At 40.1% G+C, this 21,301-nt stretch overlaps 1 protein-coding gene across 2 annotated transcripts in view; it reads right to left on the reverse strand.

Annotated features, from left to right (window-relative positions):
• myo6b (myosin VIb) overlaps window positions 1-21,301 on the reverse strand; it is a 52,533-nt gene that overhangs the window by 20,941 nt on the left and 10,291 nt on the right. For both annotated transcript variants that reach the window (XM_084044288.1, XM_084044287.1), the window contains exons 5-20: window positions 21,010-21,139; window positions 20,473-20,578; window positions 20,147-20,202; window positions 19,948-20,045; window positions 18,814-18,978; window positions 17,638-17,718; window positions 14,921-15,101; window positions 13,829-13,973; window positions 10,747-10,904; window positions 10,114-10,205; window positions 9,418-9,490; window positions 7,190-7,317; window positions 5,482-5,577; window positions 5,038-5,208; window positions 1,864-1,902; window positions 1,225-1,318 (exon numbers count right to left, since the gene is read on the reverse strand). In XM_084044288.1, the coding sequence (XP_083900414.1) occupies window positions 1,225-1,318; window positions 1,864-1,902; window positions 5,038-5,208; window positions 5,482-5,577; window positions 7,190-7,317; window positions 9,418-9,490; window positions 10,114-10,205; window positions 10,747-10,904; window positions 13,829-13,973; window positions 14,921-15,101; window positions 17,638-17,718; window positions 18,814-18,978; window positions 19,948-20,045; window positions 20,147-20,202; window positions 20,473-20,578; window positions 21,010-21,139 (1,813 nt within the window). The remainder of the gene's footprint in view (window positions 1-1,224; window positions 1,319-1,863; window positions 1,903-5,037; window positions 5,209-5,481; window positions 5,578-7,189; window positions 7,318-9,417; window positions 9,491-10,113; window positions 10,206-10,746; window positions 10,905-13,828; window positions 13,974-14,920; window positions 15,102-17,637; window positions 17,719-18,813; window positions 18,979-19,947; window positions 20,046-20,146; window positions 20,203-20,472; window positions 20,579-21,009; window positions 21,140-21,301) is intronic.

Below are 21,301 nucleotides of genomic sequence, written 5' to 3' on the forward strand. Positions count from 1 at the left end.
CATAGACAGGACGGATAGGACACTTACAGACAGGACGGATAGGACACTTATACAGACAGGACGGATAGGACACTTATACAGACAGGACGGATAGGACACTTATACAGACAGGACGGATAGGACACTTATACAGACAGGACGGATAGGACACTTATACAGACAGGACGGATAGGACACTTGTGTCATGTTACTATGACACAGTAACATGTTCTATTTTTTGTAAGAATTAGAACATAAGAAGTAGAACATTCCCAACATTCCCAAGTCCGCTGGCGGAGACTTGTCCTCCGAGGAGCACTTTTTCTAGTTAGCTTTAAGATCTGTTCTTTTCAGCAAGTGACACAGTTGTGCGATGGAGATGGAGTTGTGCGTGTGACTGTTTTCTTAAACCCGCTCCACCTGGATTTCTGACCATTACCGGCCGCTCTTGCAATGTGTGTGTTCCACTTCCACCCACACCCGGGAGAGTTTATTTTTGACCGCCTGCTCCCGCCTGCAGCCAACTTTAAACCGCTCGCTTGTGTGTGATTTGTGTTGGACCCGCAGGACACGAGTAGAAACAGAGAGAGAGAGAGAGAGAGAGAGAGAGAGAGAGAGAGAGAGAGAGAGAGAGAGAGAGAGAGAGAGAGAGAGAGAGAGAGAGAGAGAGAGAGAGAGAGAGAGAGAGAGAGAGAGAGAGAGAGAGAGAGAGAGAGAGAGAGAGAGAGAGAGAGAGAGAGAGAGAGAGAGAGAGCTACAGGCAGCCCTGGTTCCCAAGAGAAGGCACACAATGGGGTGGAAAACAAAGCTGCACTTTCTAATTACCTGCCAACTGGACCAAGACATCAGAGACCCATTAGGGGAGTATGTTAAAATGGGTGACCCACCCATCACTTTTACGTGGGTGACCCACCCATCGCTTTTACGTGCCTAAACAGTTTTTTTGTCCTGTTTTCAAATTCTTTCTGGGTGTTTTTAACATACTTCAACATAACAGGTCACACTCGCTTTGGCAATGTAAATGTTTCCCATGTCAATAAAGCACCTTTGAATTGAAAGAAAGAGGAAGGATTCGATCATTTCAGCACCGTGCACAGAGACACAATAGGGACAGCCAGCTAGAAATAAGTCTCCACACCATTGGGTACAAGTGCCCACTATATCTATCCTGAGCACTAGGGATGATGCACAGTATATATGCACAGATACCATATGTCTGCTTATTCTCTGACACACGCTACATACCTGAGCACTGCAGTTGAGACAGGATCTGGGCTCCTTCAAATTGGTGACTGACCATTTTCAGGTTGGGTTTCACACAGCGGATGAAACTTGCTCCCTTTAAACACAGAGAAATAACGATCACAACATGCATCTTACTGTCTTACTCTTAACTCTTTAACTGCTAGAGTATACACAATCTACCCCCTTCCATTGTCTCCGTTTATTTTTTGACATTGAAGTGAATGGAGCAGAAAATCTTCGCATCGCGTTATCTCCTGCTTCCTTTGTGATAAACAAAAAAATTAAAAAGCAAAAATTAAAAAAATTAAAAAAATCTCGTCAATCTCGTCGACGGCTGGCTGAGCCATGCGGAGAAAAACGTAAAAAAAAAAAAAATCTCGTCAATGGCAGGAAAAGAGTTAATAAAGCCTCTTGTTATGAGTATTACAATGTCCATTCATGCTGTATCTTGATCTGTCATCTCTGTAGCCCGCATCGAAATTGCAGCTTCTGCTACATTACTATATTGCTTCCATCTTATGGAATTTCAAAGACAAATACTTTCAATGTACTCAGTGATTAACGTGATTTGTTTGATTTTCAACACATTTCAAATGTTAAAGTTCAAACTCCTCAGAATAAACATTGGACGTTACTCACTGTGCTGCGAAGCTTCTCCAAGAGCAGATTCAGTTGAGTCTGTGAGCAAATAAAGAAAAGGAATATTTTTTTATGTGGTATTACAGTAAAAGCAACACAAAAATGTTGCCCTTTGTTGTGAAACAGGGTTTTATATTTATAGAGGAAAAAACAACTCATCAAACAACAAATAATAATACAGAATTCTCAACCTGGTGTCCCTATTTTGTCATGTCATTTTAGGTGAAAGAAAATATTGATAAAAACATAACTAATTCATAAGCTCACAACAAGTCACAAGTTGTAGCTCGTATTTTGCTGCTATTTGTCATATGACAGTCGGGATTATGTGGTTAAAGAACCCAGTGGCTGTGGTTTTCTTGCTATTGTCTGGAGCCTCTTTTCAGCTCTGTAATGCACTTTGAGATACAGCCTACTGTACGTTTGAAAGACTCCACACAAATGTTTCATCTGCATAGTGCAGTACAGTATGTTCTTTGTTCAGGACAAATGTATTGTACTTGGTTCAACAACAAGTCTGACATGATAACATTACTCATTACTCAACATTCCAACAACACACTGTACAGTACAGTCAAACACTGTTTTCAACTGGTGGTCCGTGGACCACTGGTGGTCCGTGGAGGTATTGCATGTGGTCCCTGATCATGCATTCAGTAATGTAGGAAAGTGTTTTTTTTTCCCCATTATTTTCATTTTGGAGAAACTTTTGTAACTTTCAATTCCAATTCTCAATTCCAAAAGTACTTTAAGCTTAACAACTACAAAAGAGGATCAGCTCATTGCCATGTCCACAGACTCAGTCAGAGGCACATGAATGAATCACAGTCCCTTGTGAAGTTCTGAATGAGTTGTCAGGCAGAATTCCCAGAGCTTACAGAAAAAGCAAAATGCATTTATAACTACGTAACTCTGTGACAGTATGCTGGCATACTTGAAGAATATGTACAGGCCAAGGTTCAAGTAAGAAAATTACAGACACCCGTAATCATTCCATGGACCACTAGCGGTCCATCGACCACTAGTTGAGAAACAGCTCACTAAATGATCTGGTGAGCTAAGATGATCATCACAGCGTCAATGTTATCAGTTACTGGGAAGTAGGAGGTCAAGAACTTCCACAGAAAATGGAGTTAGAATCTCAAGAAGGGAAAGTGCACCGGATTGCCATAAGCTGATTAATGCATTATAGACAACACAACATGTTGATTCTTAGTCAGGGTGGTGGTCCCTGGTTCACAATCGGTTGAAAACCCCTGCTTTAAGCCAAGTGTGTTACCTTGAACTCCTGCAGATTTGTGTTTGTTTGTTTGTTGTTGTTTTTTTTTGCATGCCTCCACACAGTGAACGAAGAATCCAAAAACAGAAAAAATGCTTGAAGAATTGAAGGTAACGGGGGCCAAGTCTCGAGCCCGGGCCAGTGCATGTGCTTGAACTCAGCTCATGTTGAAACACACTCGCTCACCCAGGCTCACTACTAGGCCTGTCACAATTATCACATAATAGCCTAATCACAATTATTTGAGATAATCGCAAAACTATTTTGCATTAATGTCATAATCGCCATAATCATTTCCATGTATATTTTCAAAGAAATACAAAAAATGTGGAAATAGCAGATCTACCAGCTCAAAACACGTTAATCGCAATTATTTGAGAGACAATTAATCGTCAGGAAAAACTCACAAACTACTCGTTTGTGCATGGGACTGTTTCTAATTGTAAGATTTGAGCAAAAACGCTACCAATACAAAGCATTTTTGAACCTTGGATTATACTGCACAAGAGTTTATAAAAGGTAGTTTTGCTATAGTTCTGCTCTTGCTAAACTTGGCCCCAGTTAACTTCTTTGATCACTGTGGAGTCATGCGAGAAAAAAACACAACTAGAAAAAGTGCTCCTCGGAGCACAAGTCTCCGCCAGGTCAGGTAGGTTATTATGGCCTCCTGGTGGCGCTATAATAGGCCAATGTGAAAAGGGTGCCATTTATTCCTAGGCCGTGCACAGCAATCGGACACTGCATGCATGATTTGAGAAATGTTGTTCTAAAAATGTGTTTTGCAAAATTTGACCTGCTGGTGGCGCTATAACAGGCCAATGTTAAAAGGGTGGCATTTGTTCCTCAACGTAGTGCAAATGTGCATTCAAAGTTTCACCACAATCGGACGTGGCGTTCATGATTTGCGGCATTATGTTCAAAACGGGCAAATATTACATGTCAATGTTAGCCAATCAGGATGGAATATGAAAAATCAAACAGATCCGTCTTGATCACATGACTATAAAGATCATGTGTACCGATTTACGCGAAATTTGGATCAAATCTGAAGGCTTAATATCAAAAAATGTGTTTTACATAAGTCTGCCTCCTGGTGGCGCTATAAAAGGCAAATGTGAAAAATGCAGGGAAAAGGTTTTTCCTTGGCCTCTATAGAGTGTGCATACAAAGTTTTACACTGATCGGTGCAGTTATAGGTAAAAACACGAATCGGCCTGTTACAGCGCCACCATGAGGCTGATTTGAACATTTTCAAATGGCATTTCTTCCTCGGCCTAATGGGAATGTGTGTGCAAAATGTCACGGAAATGGCATGCTGTGTTAATGATTTGAGGCATTTTGTTCGAGGCGGAGTACTCCTGCAAACTTTGAAAGTCAGTTTTTGCCAATCAGGATGGAATATGAGAAATCTGAAATGAGCCGTTTCTTTTAATGACTATAGATATACTGTGTACCGATTGGTGGGATTTTTGGCCAAAATCTGTAGGAGTACTGTCCAAAAATGTGTTTTGCAAAAAGCGGCCTCCTGGTGGCGCTATAACAGGCCCATGTGAAAAATGTGGGGCAGAGGTTCTGCTCTGGCATCCAGGGAGTGTGTGTTCACAGTTTCACTGCCATCAAGCCAACGGTGCCAGAGATTAGCTGTACACAAAATGACAGAATGACGGACGGACGGACACACACACACACACACGGACTGACGGACAGGGGGTAAAACATACTCTCTCGCCATGCCTTTCGGCCTGGCGGAGACAATTATCTAGGAATTCAAGGCAACACAGGGTGAATAATTTAGATTTGTGGTTGAAGTATTCCTTTAAATGTCAAACAAAATAAAGGTTCCAACCATAAAACAAGACAACTTGATCATCCAAGACCTGTGTGCTCTCTCTCACCTTGAACTTGTTTCCAACGCTGATAAAGCCCAGTTTGCCAGCCTTCAGTTTGGAGTCCTTGGCATTGTTCGAGTTCTCAAACAGTTCTCGAACAAACTTGTCCTTCGACTCGCTCACCAGGCACTCCAAGGACATGTGGAGGGCGTCGTTATTCTTCTCTACGAACCGGGTCTAAGGACACACACGAAAACACACACACACACACACACACACACACACACACACACACACACACACAAACTTTCAATTAAAAAAAAAATATATATATATATCATTTTGGACTCAACATGTCGTGTTGCGACGCAATGTAGATCAGCTATTTTCAGATTTGGTGTAGAGGAGAAAAAGGAGTGGGCCATGGATAGAGCCCTGGGGGTCTCCGGTCAACTAAGTATAGGGTTTAAGTGGTTAAGAATTCATCAATACAATCTCGGCTATAATTACCGTTTCATAGCACACCGCTCCAGCAAAATGCCTGATGATGAATCCTTCATCGTCCCGGACATTCCTGTGAACGGCCAGTTTTGACTTCCTGGGGACCTGAGTGACGTGACAAGAAATGATACGAGAGATTTATTTCACTTCAGTGCTGAGATGTGTGTCATTTTCTATCAATCTATCAATCAGAAACCCAAGAGTAGATTATTTGGTCCTCATATCCCTCTTAAGAATGGGGATTGTTTGGGATAATCACCCATGAAGTAGAACTATTACTAATCTATTACAAAAGGTTTATGGGATATACAACACACACATTATGAGAACCAAAAAAGCAATCTAATTTACAGTTATTAAATGCTTTTGCCTGCATGAATAATCAAGTTTATTACAATTCTGCAGTTCTACTGAAGTAATATTAACAAATTAGACCACTTAGTTAAAGAGACAAAGTATATTACAAGTCACCCCTGAATTCATTTTTAAGACTATCTTTAATAAAGCAGAGCAGACATTCATTCAATTCATTCAGTTTCTCTTGGTGTGTAAACATTTTTGCACATATTTTAGTACACCGCTTTACTTAGAAACTGTTCAGACAATGACTAATAGTTTTGTGTAGCCTGGCATGACTATATTTATATATTTATACTGCTATTGACAGTACAGTAGTACTTTAGCACTGGCAGATTCGTCTGGTTTCCAGGCTAAGTGTTGTGTGCATTAAATGTAAAGAATAGTGCGCTTTTTAAAAAAATTACACAATTAATCTCCGTCCACAGAATGTGGTCACAGGCAGCCAGCTCCCGTATTCGGTCTTGAATCGATGTCAAGACTCATTTAAAAAAGGATTTCACGCTTGGCTGAAGAACGTACCATGAGCGAAGGAACAATAGCTACAAAGAGATGGAGATAGAGGGAGGGCCTGGGGTCCTACGTCATCAGCGAAGAAAGTGACGGTACATACAATGATCACAATGACAGCCAAACAACTCTCAGACCTCATTGTATGCGAACGATGAGAAAGGGAGAATAAATCGATTGAGATAAAGAATGAGTGGCTAAAAGAAAGAAAGAGACAGAGGTAAAGAAAGAGACAGATTGAGAGGATATAAAAAGAAAGAGAAAGAGTGGCAGGTAGCCAAAGAGAGAGAGAGAAAGAAAGAGATAGACACAGAGAAAGAGAGGGAGACGGAGAGCGCAGTGGTGTAAAGTAACTAAGTACATTTACTCAAGTACTGTGCTTAAGTACACTTTTGAGGTATTTTTTACTTTACTGGAGTATTTCCAATTTTCTGTACTTTTACTTTTACTCCACTACAATTACTTGAAAACATACATTAACCACTTCAGCCCTATATACATTTTGGCAATTCGAAAATAGCAGATCTGCAAGCCCACAATGCGTTGCGATGCATTGTGAGCTTGTAGATCTGCTATTTTGAAAATATTTTTAATACATTTTATACATTTGAAAACTTGTGAAATGGGACATTCTGCACAATGAGTACTTACTTTAAGTACATTTTGAAACCAATACTTTTTGTACTTTTACTCAAGTAAATTTAGAATTCCGGACTTCTACTTGTAACAGAGTATTTCTACATTGCAGTATTGATACTTTTAAAAAGTAAAAAACGTGAGTACTTTTTCCACCACTGGGAGAGAGATAGTGAGAGAAAGAGAGAGAGAGAGAGAGAGAGATAATTCTCACGGTCAGTCTGAAGTGGTCTTTGTGCTTGCTGTGTACAGCCAAGGCGAAGTGCTGGTCGCTGGCCTGAGGTAGACGGTTCTCTTCATCCAAAATATCCAGGACACCCACCAGCTTCGCCTCCACCAGGTCTACAGATAACGTCAACTCATTTCATTAATCATGCAAAGCAGCCATGTTTAACCCAATAAGACCGTGAAAGCATCTGTCATTTTTAGATTTATTTGGCTATTCAAAAAATAGCAGATCTACAAGCTCAGTATAGCTGCTATTTTTTGGAAAGATCGTGATTTTTTTTTACAAATCTTTGAATATATATATACTTTTAAAGCGATTGTAACTCAAATCTTTGCTTCTGGTGATTCTGCAAACGTCTTCTAAATCCTAACCCCCCCCCCCCAGGGCCGCGGACCCCCCCAACTCAAAATATGTTGTTCCAGGGACCCCCCCAGAAGCAAAGATTTGAGTAAAAAAAATGTTTGCTTTAAAAATAAATATATATATTCAAAGATTTGCACAAATGTTCAAGATTTTTCAAAAATAGCAGATCTACAAGCTCATAGCTCATAGCTTGTAGATCTGCTATTTTTGAATAGCCACGGTCATCTAAAATGACATAGATGCATTCCCGGTATTAATGGGTTAAGCTGTTTCAGTTATTATCATGACAAATTATAAATTGTACAGTGTAAATATTGCGTATTGTAATTCCTACTTATATTTATGAGCATTCGAAGATGGAACTTGTTTTATTCGTAAAGTGGCAAATATAGCAACATTTTGAATGTTGTATGTATATTTTTGTGCAATAGTATCCAACAAAAGGGAATTTCAGGGAATCGGGAGAAAACGTCTTCATAAAATTTGAGTCTCTCTTGAATGTTGCATTGAGATGCCACTTACCATGTTTTTACCATTTTGCAAAAACATGTTAAGTATTGGAAATTTCCACGGCGCATTGTTTGTGTCTGATCGTGAATATTCAGGCACAGTATATGTTCATCCGGATGTTAATTTAGCTGTATTTTTTGAATTATTCATACGATGCTTTGAATTTAGAATATGACCTGGCTGATAGCAAGGACCTCAGAGAAATTTGCATGAACAAGCATCTGTGCATAAATCCCGCAGATTGATGACTGAATTAATGTCCGGGCAAATGGTCATTTGCAAGTCATAAATGTTATTCATGGCTGTCAGTTAACCTCACACCTGAATAATCACAGTGTTTGAAATACAAATCAAACCACTTCACCTTCCCGCACTGACTACTTCAAACCATTCGTTGGAGGATTCGAGACAAACAACACAAACCACGGGAGGGGGCATTGTTTCGCCTACTTTACAGTGGGACAAAAGTAGACATAGAACCCACAAATGGCCATTACGCATGCTCCCTTTAGATACACAGATATGTCAACATTCTGGATAATGAGAAGCTAGTATTCCCATCGATCTGACAGGTGTATTTTCACCTGATGAATGGCCCCGGGCAAGAAGAATAGCTCAAATGACTGCCACGGGGGGTGATATGACAGTATGCTTCCATCATTCTCGGCACGTCTGTGGCAAGAAGGGCTCCACAGAGACGCCTGCATCTCTGTCATTTGGTTTCATATTCAATGAGTCCTCAAAGACATCACTTCAGCTTAATGATGTGCCCGAATGTCACTCAGTGGTTCTCTGCCATGGTAAAAACCACCCAATACTGCCTCCATGTCAGCCTTTAGATATGGGCAAACACACAAGTGTGTGCACACAATGACACACTCACACGTGCGCGTATGCGTGCGCACACACATGCCCACATGTGTGTGCGTGCGCACACACACACACACACACACACACACACACACACACACACACACACACACACACACACACACACACACACACACACACACACACACTCCTCTTTCAGTCCCTTAAGAAAACCAACTAGTTCAGGCATCCTGTTCACTCCGTGGGCAGATCTAATCTATATCAGCCTCTCTGTACCTCTGTTCTCTCAGTGACTCGATTTCACAGCGTGAAACAGTGAGCTCTCTCGGGACTCGCCTACCGTAGTGCCCTGATGACTAGTGAAATCAAAAAGGTGTTGGTTTGATGTTACGGTGTATTATCTTTGACGGGTACAGTTGGTAATTTCGCCCACACTGTAGCTTCAAGCTCAGTGAGCACAACAGGGACCTGTTATAGACAACAGAGAGGCAGCTCACAGCAACACCTACCTATGCAGTCCTGGTTATCGACATAATGAACTTCGTTTACTCCAAGTCCCTCCTTTTGATACAGCTCTTGCTCCTAGACACAAAACTACACGTCAACAATCAAGACCATGAACAAGCATTGTGCACCTTCTTGTAAAAAACGTTTGATTCTATGAAAAAAAAATAATAAAATCTGTTTGACTTGGCTCCGGGATATTACACACTTACACACAGGCTCCCTACACCTCAAAATAAAAAATAAATACATCTTTGTTCTACTTCAAACAGACGGCACTTTAGACACATAAGAAAGTGGCTGAGATTAGAAATGTGGCAGTTTAATTGGAGACCTTGGAAACGCATAAAGCAAGAGATCACAGGAAAGAAGCAAGCCTTGCTGTGTCCCTTGAGAAATTATCATTCTAATAAGAGCAGAGAGCAGGAAAGCAAGAGAGCAGGAGCGCGAGAGAGAAAGAGAGAGAGAGAGAGAGAGAGAGAGAGAGAGAGAGAGAGAGAGAGAGAGAGAGGGAGAGAGAGAGAGAGACTAACAAATAGAACAAGACAGCCACAGAAAAACAGAATGAGTTTCAGAGTGCGGCCGCCACTTACTCAAGGCTGGTAAAAGATTGCGTGAGTGGCACCGCTTGCAGCAGGTCTACTAAGCTACTCAGACCAAGCATGCTAAATTAGCTTAATTCATGTTTTTGCTGCACCCACCTCCTTGAGAATGCGCTCGTTGAAGAACTGCTGCAGTTTCTCATTGCAATAGTTGATACAAAACTGCTCAAAGCTGTTGTGTTCAAAATACTCTGAGGGGATAGAAAAACAGAAGACGGGTTGATTTTTTTAAATAATTATGATCGATTTCCAGAAAGCCAATTTAGTATTAGGTGTGCGCTAATATATGCAGTCACATGGATATTATTTTCTCGAGTGAATTGAAGTGAACACTGTGGATGCAATTTAGGGTACTTAAACATAAGTGCAGGAAGAGACAAGAGTCTGTTTGAACTCGACAGTCTGTTGTAAACAAGATGAACAATCTAAAGTAATAAAACAACACTGGATTGTTCTACACTGAACCCATACAAAAACAAATGTATTACCTATGTTTTAAAATACATGCAAATTTAAACAACAACAACCATTACATATATCCCCTTTCTAAAAATATACTTCCAAATACAGTTTTGACCAATGTTTGAATAGGTTGAAACTCATATGATATTATCTCAAATCCTTTTTTACTGTATGGGAAAACATTACACCATCTGGAGAGTTACATGAGCTCAAATGTTCCCCCTTGGTTTGGTTACCGTAATTATTTTTCACTAAGTCAAAACTCATTACCAAAACCAGCGATGTCCAGCACTCCAATGAAGTTGGAGGAACTCTCAAATGGGAAGCATTGGTTGACCCTTCTGACCACATGATCAAACAGGCAGCTGTACACGGCTTTGGCCAGGGCGTCACGGGCATTGTTTGCTTGTTCCACCCTCAGAGGCACCCTGGGGAGACAGACAAAGTGGAGCATTTGCAAGTCAATCTGAAATTGGGACACACTTACAGTACTTACTTCTTTTCCTTACTTTTACATGCTTCCGTGTTAAAGTAAGTAAAAGTTATAGTTCTTGCAGAATAGGATGAACACACCTTTGTTTCTCCTACTGATCTTTACATTATAGCTGGGTGAGCACTTTTAAATTAGGGATTCTGAGACGAAGGTGAGACATTAAAACTGGATATGGACCCCTGAACCCTGCTTGAATCTCTAATGTCTCTTTAACACCATTTTGCTTCAATTATTCAGCGGGGTTCAATGTATGAACCGAGTGCAGATCCCACAGGGCACTGGAGTTCAACTCAGCAAGTCCACTGTAAAGACTGCAAGTCCATTTTAAGCAATGGCAGGCCTTTAACCACGTTATTTTGAATAGTCCATTTATCTATGCTTTTTTTTGGTTGTACATAAGGAATTATGCATTGAGAGCAAGTGATGAAATAACTGCAGAACAGTGCGATGCTATAGTACGGCCCGACGCAAAGTGAAGGACTAAAGTGTGGTTATTTTCTCAGAAGTGACTTGCTCACAGTGCATTAACAAAACACACTCCCTAACCACATCAAACAGGCCCCCATCCTCACCACCCCTCAAAACCCACCTATTTAGAAAAATACAATATACTGTAATGTACATTCTCATCAATAATGCAGGAAAACCACAAAGAGCATTTAAGGCCATTCATTTACCCTTCAAATCCTCACAAAGTTTTGTTTATTTTACCCATGGTTTATACCACAGTTTCTCAAAGTCGGTTTCCGGGGACCACATGGGTCTGTAACTCAGAGAGTGTACACCTGGAACCAAAGGAAACAGGTTTCCATTCGCACTCTCTCAGAGTTAAATTAACACTGAGGATTTTATACAGAGTACTGTATATAGGGGTTTCAGAGATATACAAAAAAAAAAGAATGGTACCAAATGGGGGTCTATGGTCTAATCCATTGGCTCTCAAAGTGGGGTCTGGGGACCCCCGGTGATCCTTGGGGGGGTACCAGGTCACAATCATATGAACCACTTTATCCATATTTTATACTTTGGCTATTCAAAAATAGCAGACATACAACTCATAGCCGCGTTATGAGTGCCCCCCATCTCAAAATATTTTTGAGATGGGGGGGGGGGGGGGGGTCCGCAGCCAAATACATATAATTTTGGGGGTCCTTGACATGGAAAAGTTTGAGAACCACTGGTCAAATCTAATGCATATCAAACTAGGGATCCTTGAAATGACAAGGGTTGAGAATCACTGGGTTATATACTTCATATACAAAGCCTTTACAGTACTGTATATGAGCAGGGTTACTGACTAAACCCGAATGAGCAATTACCACTACCACCACACCCAACCCCCCTTCTCTATCCTCGACCTCCACAGGGTAGGCTGGATCATTGTGGGGTTTCATGACAGAGCCCAGCCCCCTCTCCCTCCCCACCTGCTCTCCAGGCACCAGGCCCCGTACTGTACTGCAGCCATTCCCTCCAGTCTCCTCGGATAAAGTCTGCATAATTTATGTGGAGAAAACACTTCCAGGCCCGGGCCAGCATCTGGCCTTCCTGAAATATTCATCCGCTAAACCTGGCCCCATCATTCAAACGCCACACACCACCCACTATCATTGTACTGCACCCTACTGTATATTCCTTGTTTTGATCCAAGAAATGACTACCCGTTACTCTAAACTGTAGGAAAACGTGTCGGGATCGGGAACCCGTAATGAAGGAAGTAATTATCAAAAGAAGACCTCAAAACAATCTCATGTTACCCCAAATCTTTCATACCGTATTCAGATTGTACCGTCATTATACAACTTAAATAGCTGAGGGACACTGTAAGTGAGTAGCAGTGTTCAAGTCATAAACCATATGCCCATGTGAATGTGACATTTATGTTATGAACATAGAGGAGGTGTACTGTACAGTGTATGCTGGCGCTAGGATAAGTAGGTACGTTATTAAGATCCTAAGACACCTACTAGGTTTGATGTTTACCTGGTATCCTAGTTACTTAGTAGCACTTACTGAAGCTGTTTTTCTTAGCTTTCTATTTACTTGACACTGTTTGTTGACAAGGGCTCATGCTGCTTACTCCAATCTTGCACTCTGGATATGAGCGTCTGCTACAGTAAATGCCTAAATTGTACATTGAAATAATCTCATTTGTGTGATATTCTCCATTTACTAATTCCCTGTTTAATCCAAAATGTAACAGGCTTAATACAATCTCAGGCTTTGCCCTCTAGTGCAATCTCCATAAAGAGGTCTTACCACGGTGCACAATGACCTCCAGATAAGGACAGCAGTCACTGTGCCAACTGCCAAGTCAATGCCAGTGTCATTTTAATGCTATCACCATCTTAACCACTTAAGCCCTGTTATACTGTGTAGTACAACGGTGTCATGCAGTGAAAAGAGCCAATCTGCAAGCTCAAGCTCATGCAGATTGGTTTGCGATTGCTCATGCAAGTGATGTGTTGTGAGCTTGTAGGAAGATCATTTTCGATCATTCTTGCTAATTTTCGCCATGTACACGCCGAAGGCCAGGCTGAAAGTGGTTACGGTGCCTCCTTAAATAAAGGTTGGCTCTGCAAAGCATTGTGTCAGAAACCAAAGAATGGGGCTTGAGGAATTGAGAGGTTTCTGTACAATTCATCTGCCACAGACCAGCAAATTGCTATTTAGTCCCTTTCCACAAACACATTGTCAAAGAGCATGCAAAGAGTCAATGTGAGTTATTGATTTGTAAGTCGTCTTAACTGGCAACAGCTTTTCCACCAAAGTGGGTCAGACAAGTGAAAATTGCTGCTTGTCAACAGCTCTCATCAAATGGGATCGATATGCACTAACTACTATGCATGCCACTGTTCTTACTTGATTACTGTTCCTTTGGCGCCCCCTGCTGTAGTCAGCATGATTCTGGTGGTGAGGCTGACCTGAAGGTCATCCTGGTCCAAGCCCAAGAGGTCGGCACAGTATTGCAGAGATGGGCCGGACTGATTATGCAACACACACCCGCCTGAAGAATACACACACACACACACACACACGCACGCACGCACACACACACACACACACACACACACACACACACACACACACACACATTGCAAATTGAAAATTATATAAACGTCATCCCTAAATTAACAATGTGCAATCTGCAAACTCAATACATTCATAATAAAACAACTTTCTTCTCCTTCCAGATCCTTACTTTTAGATGGATTTAGTTCACTGAACATCATTGCTCTACACAGTACATCAGCCTGAGGGGGTGATGACTGTTTGTTGGCTATAGCTTCACACAGGACCCCTACAGTGTATGGGGGGGCACAGAGACCACCTATCGTATCTTCTACAGAATGAAACAAGATAACTGGATGGCATCAGCGCTGGCACTGACAGTTCTTAATAAGTCCCACTGAGGCTGTGCAGAGGAGGACACTGTTTCTCTTTCAGTTCATGTGCCGGATTGGTGCATAAGCCGGATTTATACTGGCTCTGCAAAAACTTGACTGTCAATTTCACTTGCGTGTAAAAATGGACCTGTAAGGATAATGTCTTTGTTTTTATATAATTTTAAGGGGTGCCAGAGCCAGGGCACATGTATTTCATTGCATTTCAATGTACATGGTGACGTGAACCTTGAACATTGAACATCTGGCTTAGAGGTTGCAAGGGTTAAATTGACACTCAGGATTTGGCCCTGTTCTAGGTACAAAGAAAGACAGAGTGATATATACTGTAGTAGAGATAGAAAGAAAAAGACACAGAGAGATTCAGAATTATTATTACTGATGTGACATACTGTCATTTGATGTTTTTAATGTACGTAACTCTTTATTGGACATGTTTGTGTATGTCTGTCTGTTTGTGCATGTACAGAATACACTCATGGCGTGTAGTTATTACTGTTTGTGTCTCTTTTAGCACATACGGTATGCTTTAAAAGCTACAGTATCTCACCTGAGCTACTTCCTGTGTCCTCAAAGTCGATGTTGCCAAGGTGCAGAACCCCGGCAACAACCCTGAAGAGGTCCAGCTTCTCGTCGTCGTCCAGGCCGATCCTCTTCATGGCCCCACACATCCTATTGAAGTCCCCCAGGTCATCAAGAAGAAAGTCTTTCAGAGCACCAGCCTTCAGATGCTGGGAAGGTACAGTAGATTAGTCAGACAGACAGATGTCTTGTTAAAAGAGCCAACACCACCACCATCACACACACCATCACACAGGTCCAGCACACAGGTCCCAAGCAAGGCTGTTCCGCTACAGTGTAATAATAAGACACATAGAAAAGGTGTAGATCTTTCTTTAGGCTGGTCATAAGGAGTGTTGCTGAGAAGCAGAAAGGAAAAACATGCAACATGCTGTAGAATGTCACTGGAAAACCTCAGATACATCAGAACACATTCACATCAGGAATGATCAGGAATCAACTGGTGTGCGCCGCTTCAGCTAAAGCAATTTTATATTGTTTACTGATTTATCTTGTTTTCAATGAACAGCACTTTAGTCAACATTTATTTATTAATTTTTTACAGTAGCCAATAATACCCCCCCCCCCTTTTTCTCCCAATTTAGTCAACAATTAAGTGATGGTTGGCTTACAGTGACATTCTAAAGCTTGAAATACTGAAAACCATAAAATAACATATTTTTATTTTACGCTCTGCCCACACACCACTCACACCACTCACACTCTATAGACACAATAAAGCGTTAATTTAAATCTGAGAGTGCACAAATGGGTTCCGTTTGTGTACTCTTTGAGTTAAATGAACCCTGAAGAATGGACTGTGTGTACCTCCATGCAGACAGAGAGGAAGCATGCACTCTCATTTCCTGTTTGCTCTGCAAACAGCCACATGTAAAATATGAGCATCTCAGTGTTTACACTGAAGAAGACAATTACACCTTGACAGTGGAATTGGGTTGCTATAGGCAACAGCTTGGGGACCAAGTATATTTCCTGTCAGCTACTGATATTCACACACACACCGCAAAAGGAAATAAACTTGGACCCATTTAGAATGTTGAAAATGTCTATACGTTACAAAGAGCAGTGAACAGTATTTCCTGCTAAGAAAAAAACATAAGATCACCTTATCGTCCTATTTACCACCGACATGTGAGGGGATGGAGAGATACACAAATCACTTCATTAGTCATATGCAATGTTATATTGACATACTCAATACTCAGCTCACTTCCAGACACACAGTGAAGGCTTCACTGCTGAGGGGTTCCACACCCACTAACTGTCACAGTCTCAGACTTTTGTCTCATTGATTGTAGCATCTAGGTCTTGTATTTCTGTTTATGTTGTTCCATAGTCTAGTTTTCTTGGTTCTATGTTTCTCTTTGCCCCAGCTGTATCTCATTTGTAATCACCCCATGTGTATATCAGTCTTGTTACCCCAGTCAGTCCTTGTAGAGTGTTTTTAGTTTGTCTGAAATGTTGTTGTCCACCGGTATTAAACACTTTTGATCCTACTACTCGCGTCGCTGTCTGCATTTGGGTTCTCACCACATGCGTGTGACACTAACCCCTTCAATTTCATTTTGAAAAGCTGATGGTAACATACACCAGACAATTGCAACAACATGATGGAGACCCAAGAACTGTTCATTCACTCTGTGTGTCCTTTCCAAGGAGCAAATGCAAATGGCTGTTGGTAAAACCATGATTTGATAGCTGGGAGAAAAAAAAGTGGTGACAGTGGATCCCCAGGGCTGCTAATGTTACATACTGCTCCTGGAAGTCTGCACGGTAGGCCTGTATACAGTTAAATCCTCAGTGTTAATTTAACTCTTGTGAAAGAAATGGTTTATTATAGTTTATTAAGATTGAGGGACGTACTGTGTAATGAAGAGTAGAAACCTGTTACCAAAGTGATCACTTTAAAACAGGTACAGTATGTAATGTTCCAATTTTAAATACATGATAATGAGTCCCCGTGGGAGTGAAATGTCACAATTATTCTCCGAAAAAGTTTCTAAAAGTGAGATTAATTGCACACTTCCTGAAGGCAAACATGTCCTTATATACAAATATAACATAAATCATCAAATGTGCAGACGTGGTATTTTTTGTTTTGCATAAACCATTTTGATGAGGATTTATTATATTTATTTATTTAATTTCACTTTCCCACTGCATTTCAAATATAGAAGCAGTTTGCCTGTACAACATTTTCTTAGATTCTTTACCATCTGCCCAAAATACCAGTACCAGTCAAATACTATACTGTACCTCAATATTTGGTCACGAAATGATTGTATCATCATTGTATCACACTTTCCATTTTGTTTCACTTATTACAATTTCAACAATTTAGGCTTCCAGACTCTCTTATCCAGAGCAACTTGATCAGAGTAAATAGCATGAACCTTAGTCAACAGGATAAAAAGTGACGTAAATAGAGTGCAAAAAAAAAAACATTTAGTGCTACAAAGTAACTAGGATACTAGGTTTCACACTAGTGTCATGACATCACTGGCAAATGCAACACGATGTAAAACAAGCCTGTACATGCCAAGTCGCAATTAATTAATCACAGAATAACACCCCCCAAATAAACAAACGATAAAACAAAACATGAAAAATGTGATACAAAGTTATGAAGAATAACAACATATTAAAAGCACAGAAGTGTTAATGGGATTCAGAAGATGGAATTACCTGAGGACTCTTGCGGTTCTGCGTAATCTGTTTTTCCGAGTCCTTATCAGCGAAATATCTGGTGCATCCTCGATTCAGATACTGTAAGTGGGGAAGCATCAAAAACACAGATGCATGATTAATATTTGGATAATCAGATTTCAGACACACAATTCAGTGTAATCGTCTTGTGGGGAAACCTTCGGGGGCTTGTTGTGTTGTTTTTCATCATCAAAAAAATGATTTACTTTGTCATCTTCCAAAATGACTTCACACTTGACTAGATGTGAATCATACGTCAGGTAATTGCCTCTGTTGATGAGGGTGTCGCCTAAGGGACTTGATATAATGATGCTGTGACAAAACAACTGCAAACAATGGCCACGGTTGCGTATTTGTTCTGTTAAGTGTTGTTATGGAGTGTTTACAAGAGCATAAGAACCTCTGTTCTCTCTGTTCATATGCCACTGAATATACTGCCACTGACGGGGGACTGACTTCACTGGGGAATTTGATTAGATTATATATTTTAATGCATAAGTATCACATAAGCTACTTGCAAGCAAGCTAGTGTGACATCTAGTGGGCTCATGCAGAATTGCACAGGACAAGACTACTTAACGACATCTAACTGGCAGTAGCACGATTACCTTTAAATGATCTATAAAAAAAAGTACACATCTGAAAACAGCATATAATTTAGGTAATCAATAGGTACAATGTAACAGAAAATATGGTGCAGTACTGTATTTAACTAAAAGGTTTGCATGTGGGTACCTTGAGTAAAGCCATTCTCAGGTGACACTCACTTTCTCTTTCAAAGAAGTCAATCAGCCATAAAGGTCATTGTGTTCATGAGCCCCTTCTATTTGCAGCTTTTAAAATGTGTCTTCAGTGAGTGTCTGTAACCTGTGCATGTGTGCATTCATGATTGTACAACAGCAGCTTATAGTACCTAATAGAATTATGGCTGAGTGTGCAAACCCTAGATATATCCTGGGTCAAAATATCATATGTCAGCATTCCCCCTGCAATACTTGTAAACTTGTAAAAACTGACTGTATCCTGGGTCAAAAATTAAATACCATTATTCCTTCCTCTGCCTACAACATTTTGTGATCACCAAACCTATAATCTGAGTCAAAATGCCATATGTCAGCATTTCTTTATGAATGCAGACCTTGTGAGCCCACTCACCCTGAAACTGTCAGGAGAATCAAGGTGAAACTTCTTCTTGATATCCTCTGAGGCCCCAGCGCAGAGCCTGTAGAAGATGTGGTAGTTCCTCTCCTCTTTACTCTGCATGCAGATCCTCGACTTCTCCAGCAGGTAGTGGGACACAAACCCGCCCACGACTGCATTCTGATTAGTAATATACACAGGAAAGAAACTCTTTTAGTTGCATTGTACAACTACTTGGCATGATGCAAGTCCAAATATTGTCGATCATCTATATTAAGCCTGATTTATACTTTAGCAAACCTAGCCAAGTATATATCAGGCATCCGTCTTTTTTCTGCAGTGCTCTGTGATTGAGGAAACAGAAGGTTCTCCATTCACTCTCACTACATGGAGGAAAAAGGCTTTTAGCACATAAACGAACAGAGCAAATGCTGCTAATATAACTGAACAAGGCCTGGTACTTATTTTGGGGAAAGTGAAATGGCTTTATTCTTGCTATATTACCCAGTGAACTTGAAAGGAAGTTCTCAAACACCAAATCAATAGGTCACCAATATGTTGTGTCCAAGAAAATTACACAGTAGGCAAAATAGGCTAAACCAAAGTTTTAAATATATTGGCAGAATTTGCCTTGTTTCCATTCATTTATGTTTTAAAAGTAAGCTAAAAGTGTGATTTTGAGACATTTACAATTCAGGATGCTCGCTTATGGAGTACAAAAGCAACAGATAAGGATTATAAACAATATTTGGACTTAAATTATATTCAGGTAGCTGTACAGCTACAGTATGTAGGCCTACCTTATATCATGTAGCTGTACAACCCAAGGTTCTATCATTAATTTAAGCAAAGTCTTAAAGATGTGTTCATTATTTAACTGTATCAATTTACACACATTCTCAGTATACTGTATATAAAATCAGCATATAATCGTTTTATAGGTGGTGACTAGAATGTGTGAATCTTCTGTGTATTGTGAAACGTTTGTTATTTTTTTATGGGAACTGTAGTTAATGTGGCCTGTTTTGTGAATGGGATGCATGTAGTGCAGCAGAAACAATTTGAGCTAGATAATAAAGTTAAGCTAGCCTAACAATCACAGTTAATGCGGTGGAATAGTGGTCATATTTCTTTATAAAGCATCATTACCTTCTCATTGAAGTGGATCTCCACAAATTTCCCAAAGCGACTACTGTTATTATTACGCACTGTCTTTGCGTTCCCAAAAGCCTCAAGGAGAGGATTTGCTGGATTTCAAAATGAAAAAGAACATTTTAGTTATTTATTCACTGTCTAACTAGCTCAATATTAAAATGTATGATAGGAGGTTATTGTGTTAATATGTTACCTTCAACAATTCTTTCATCAATGTCTTGACCGGTTCCATATGATGTGGTCAGATATCTAGTACATGTAAAAGGACCATGGTAACAATAATGACCAAAACAGGTTAAGCATCCAAGGATGCAGACACATTGTCTATAACAAGTATGCATTGAAAACTATTTTACAGCTTAATATAATGTGTTGTAATAATATGAAAATCACAGTGCAAAGCTTCATTTGTGTCAAGAACACATGATTTTAGATAGAGAGGAAATATATTTACAACATTGTATATTGTGCAATGCAGTACCGTACTGTATACTTTATGTGACATAGATTGGTTCATACCTGAGGACAAACTTAGTGTTTTCAGTCTTTCCAGCACCAGATTCACCAGAAACTATGATAGACTGACTCAGCTTCAGAAACTTCATGTCCCTGTAAGCCTTGTCCGCTGAGGGAGGAAAGATAAATGCATTTATTAAGTTGCTTGAATAACAAATAAAGTTATATCTGATTTAAGTTCAATTCAAATTAATCTTGGCTGTATTATGAATGCTTTACTGTTGGCTGCTGGTAATGCTAAGGACCTTATGTCATGTTATAAAACGGCATTACGGTATATGATTAATTTTTAGTTAATTTTGTTTAGTGCACAACATTTATAAAAAAAAAACTTTGGAGTTAATTTCACAAATTCTCAGGGGAGCCTTTAGTATAGACACATTTGAATAAAATATATACAATTTATTTTTGTGTGCATTTCCAGGATTTACAGTAATACGTCATATTATTAGTGTAGCTTGTTGTTTCTTGCGCCATAAGTTAGATATGAACATTGATTATGTGTGATTATACATGTGAGATTAAGCTGAATGCTCTCACCAATAGCATATACATGAGGTGGAAGTGTGCCCAGGGACTTTCCATGATAGGACTTGATGGTTTCAGGAGAATACAATTTGGGGAGCTCAAAGTATGGATTCACAGCTATCAATATGTTGGCAACATATGTCTGTAAAGAAACAAATAGAAGAATGAGTAATCATGAAGAGTGGTTTAAAGCTTTTAAAGAATGCTATGATGATTATAATCAATGGACAAGAAAACAAATTGTAGCCTATTACATTTCAGGCATTTAGCAGACGCTCTCGTCCAGAGTGCCATACAAAATGCA

This window comes from Gymnoscopelus microlampas, assembly GCF_963454915.1.
Source record: "Gymnoscopelus microlampas genome assembly, chromosome: 20".
Taxonomy (NCBI): Eukaryota; Metazoa; Chordata; class Actinopteri; order Myctophiformes; family Myctophidae; genus Gymnoscopelus; species Gymnoscopelus microlampas.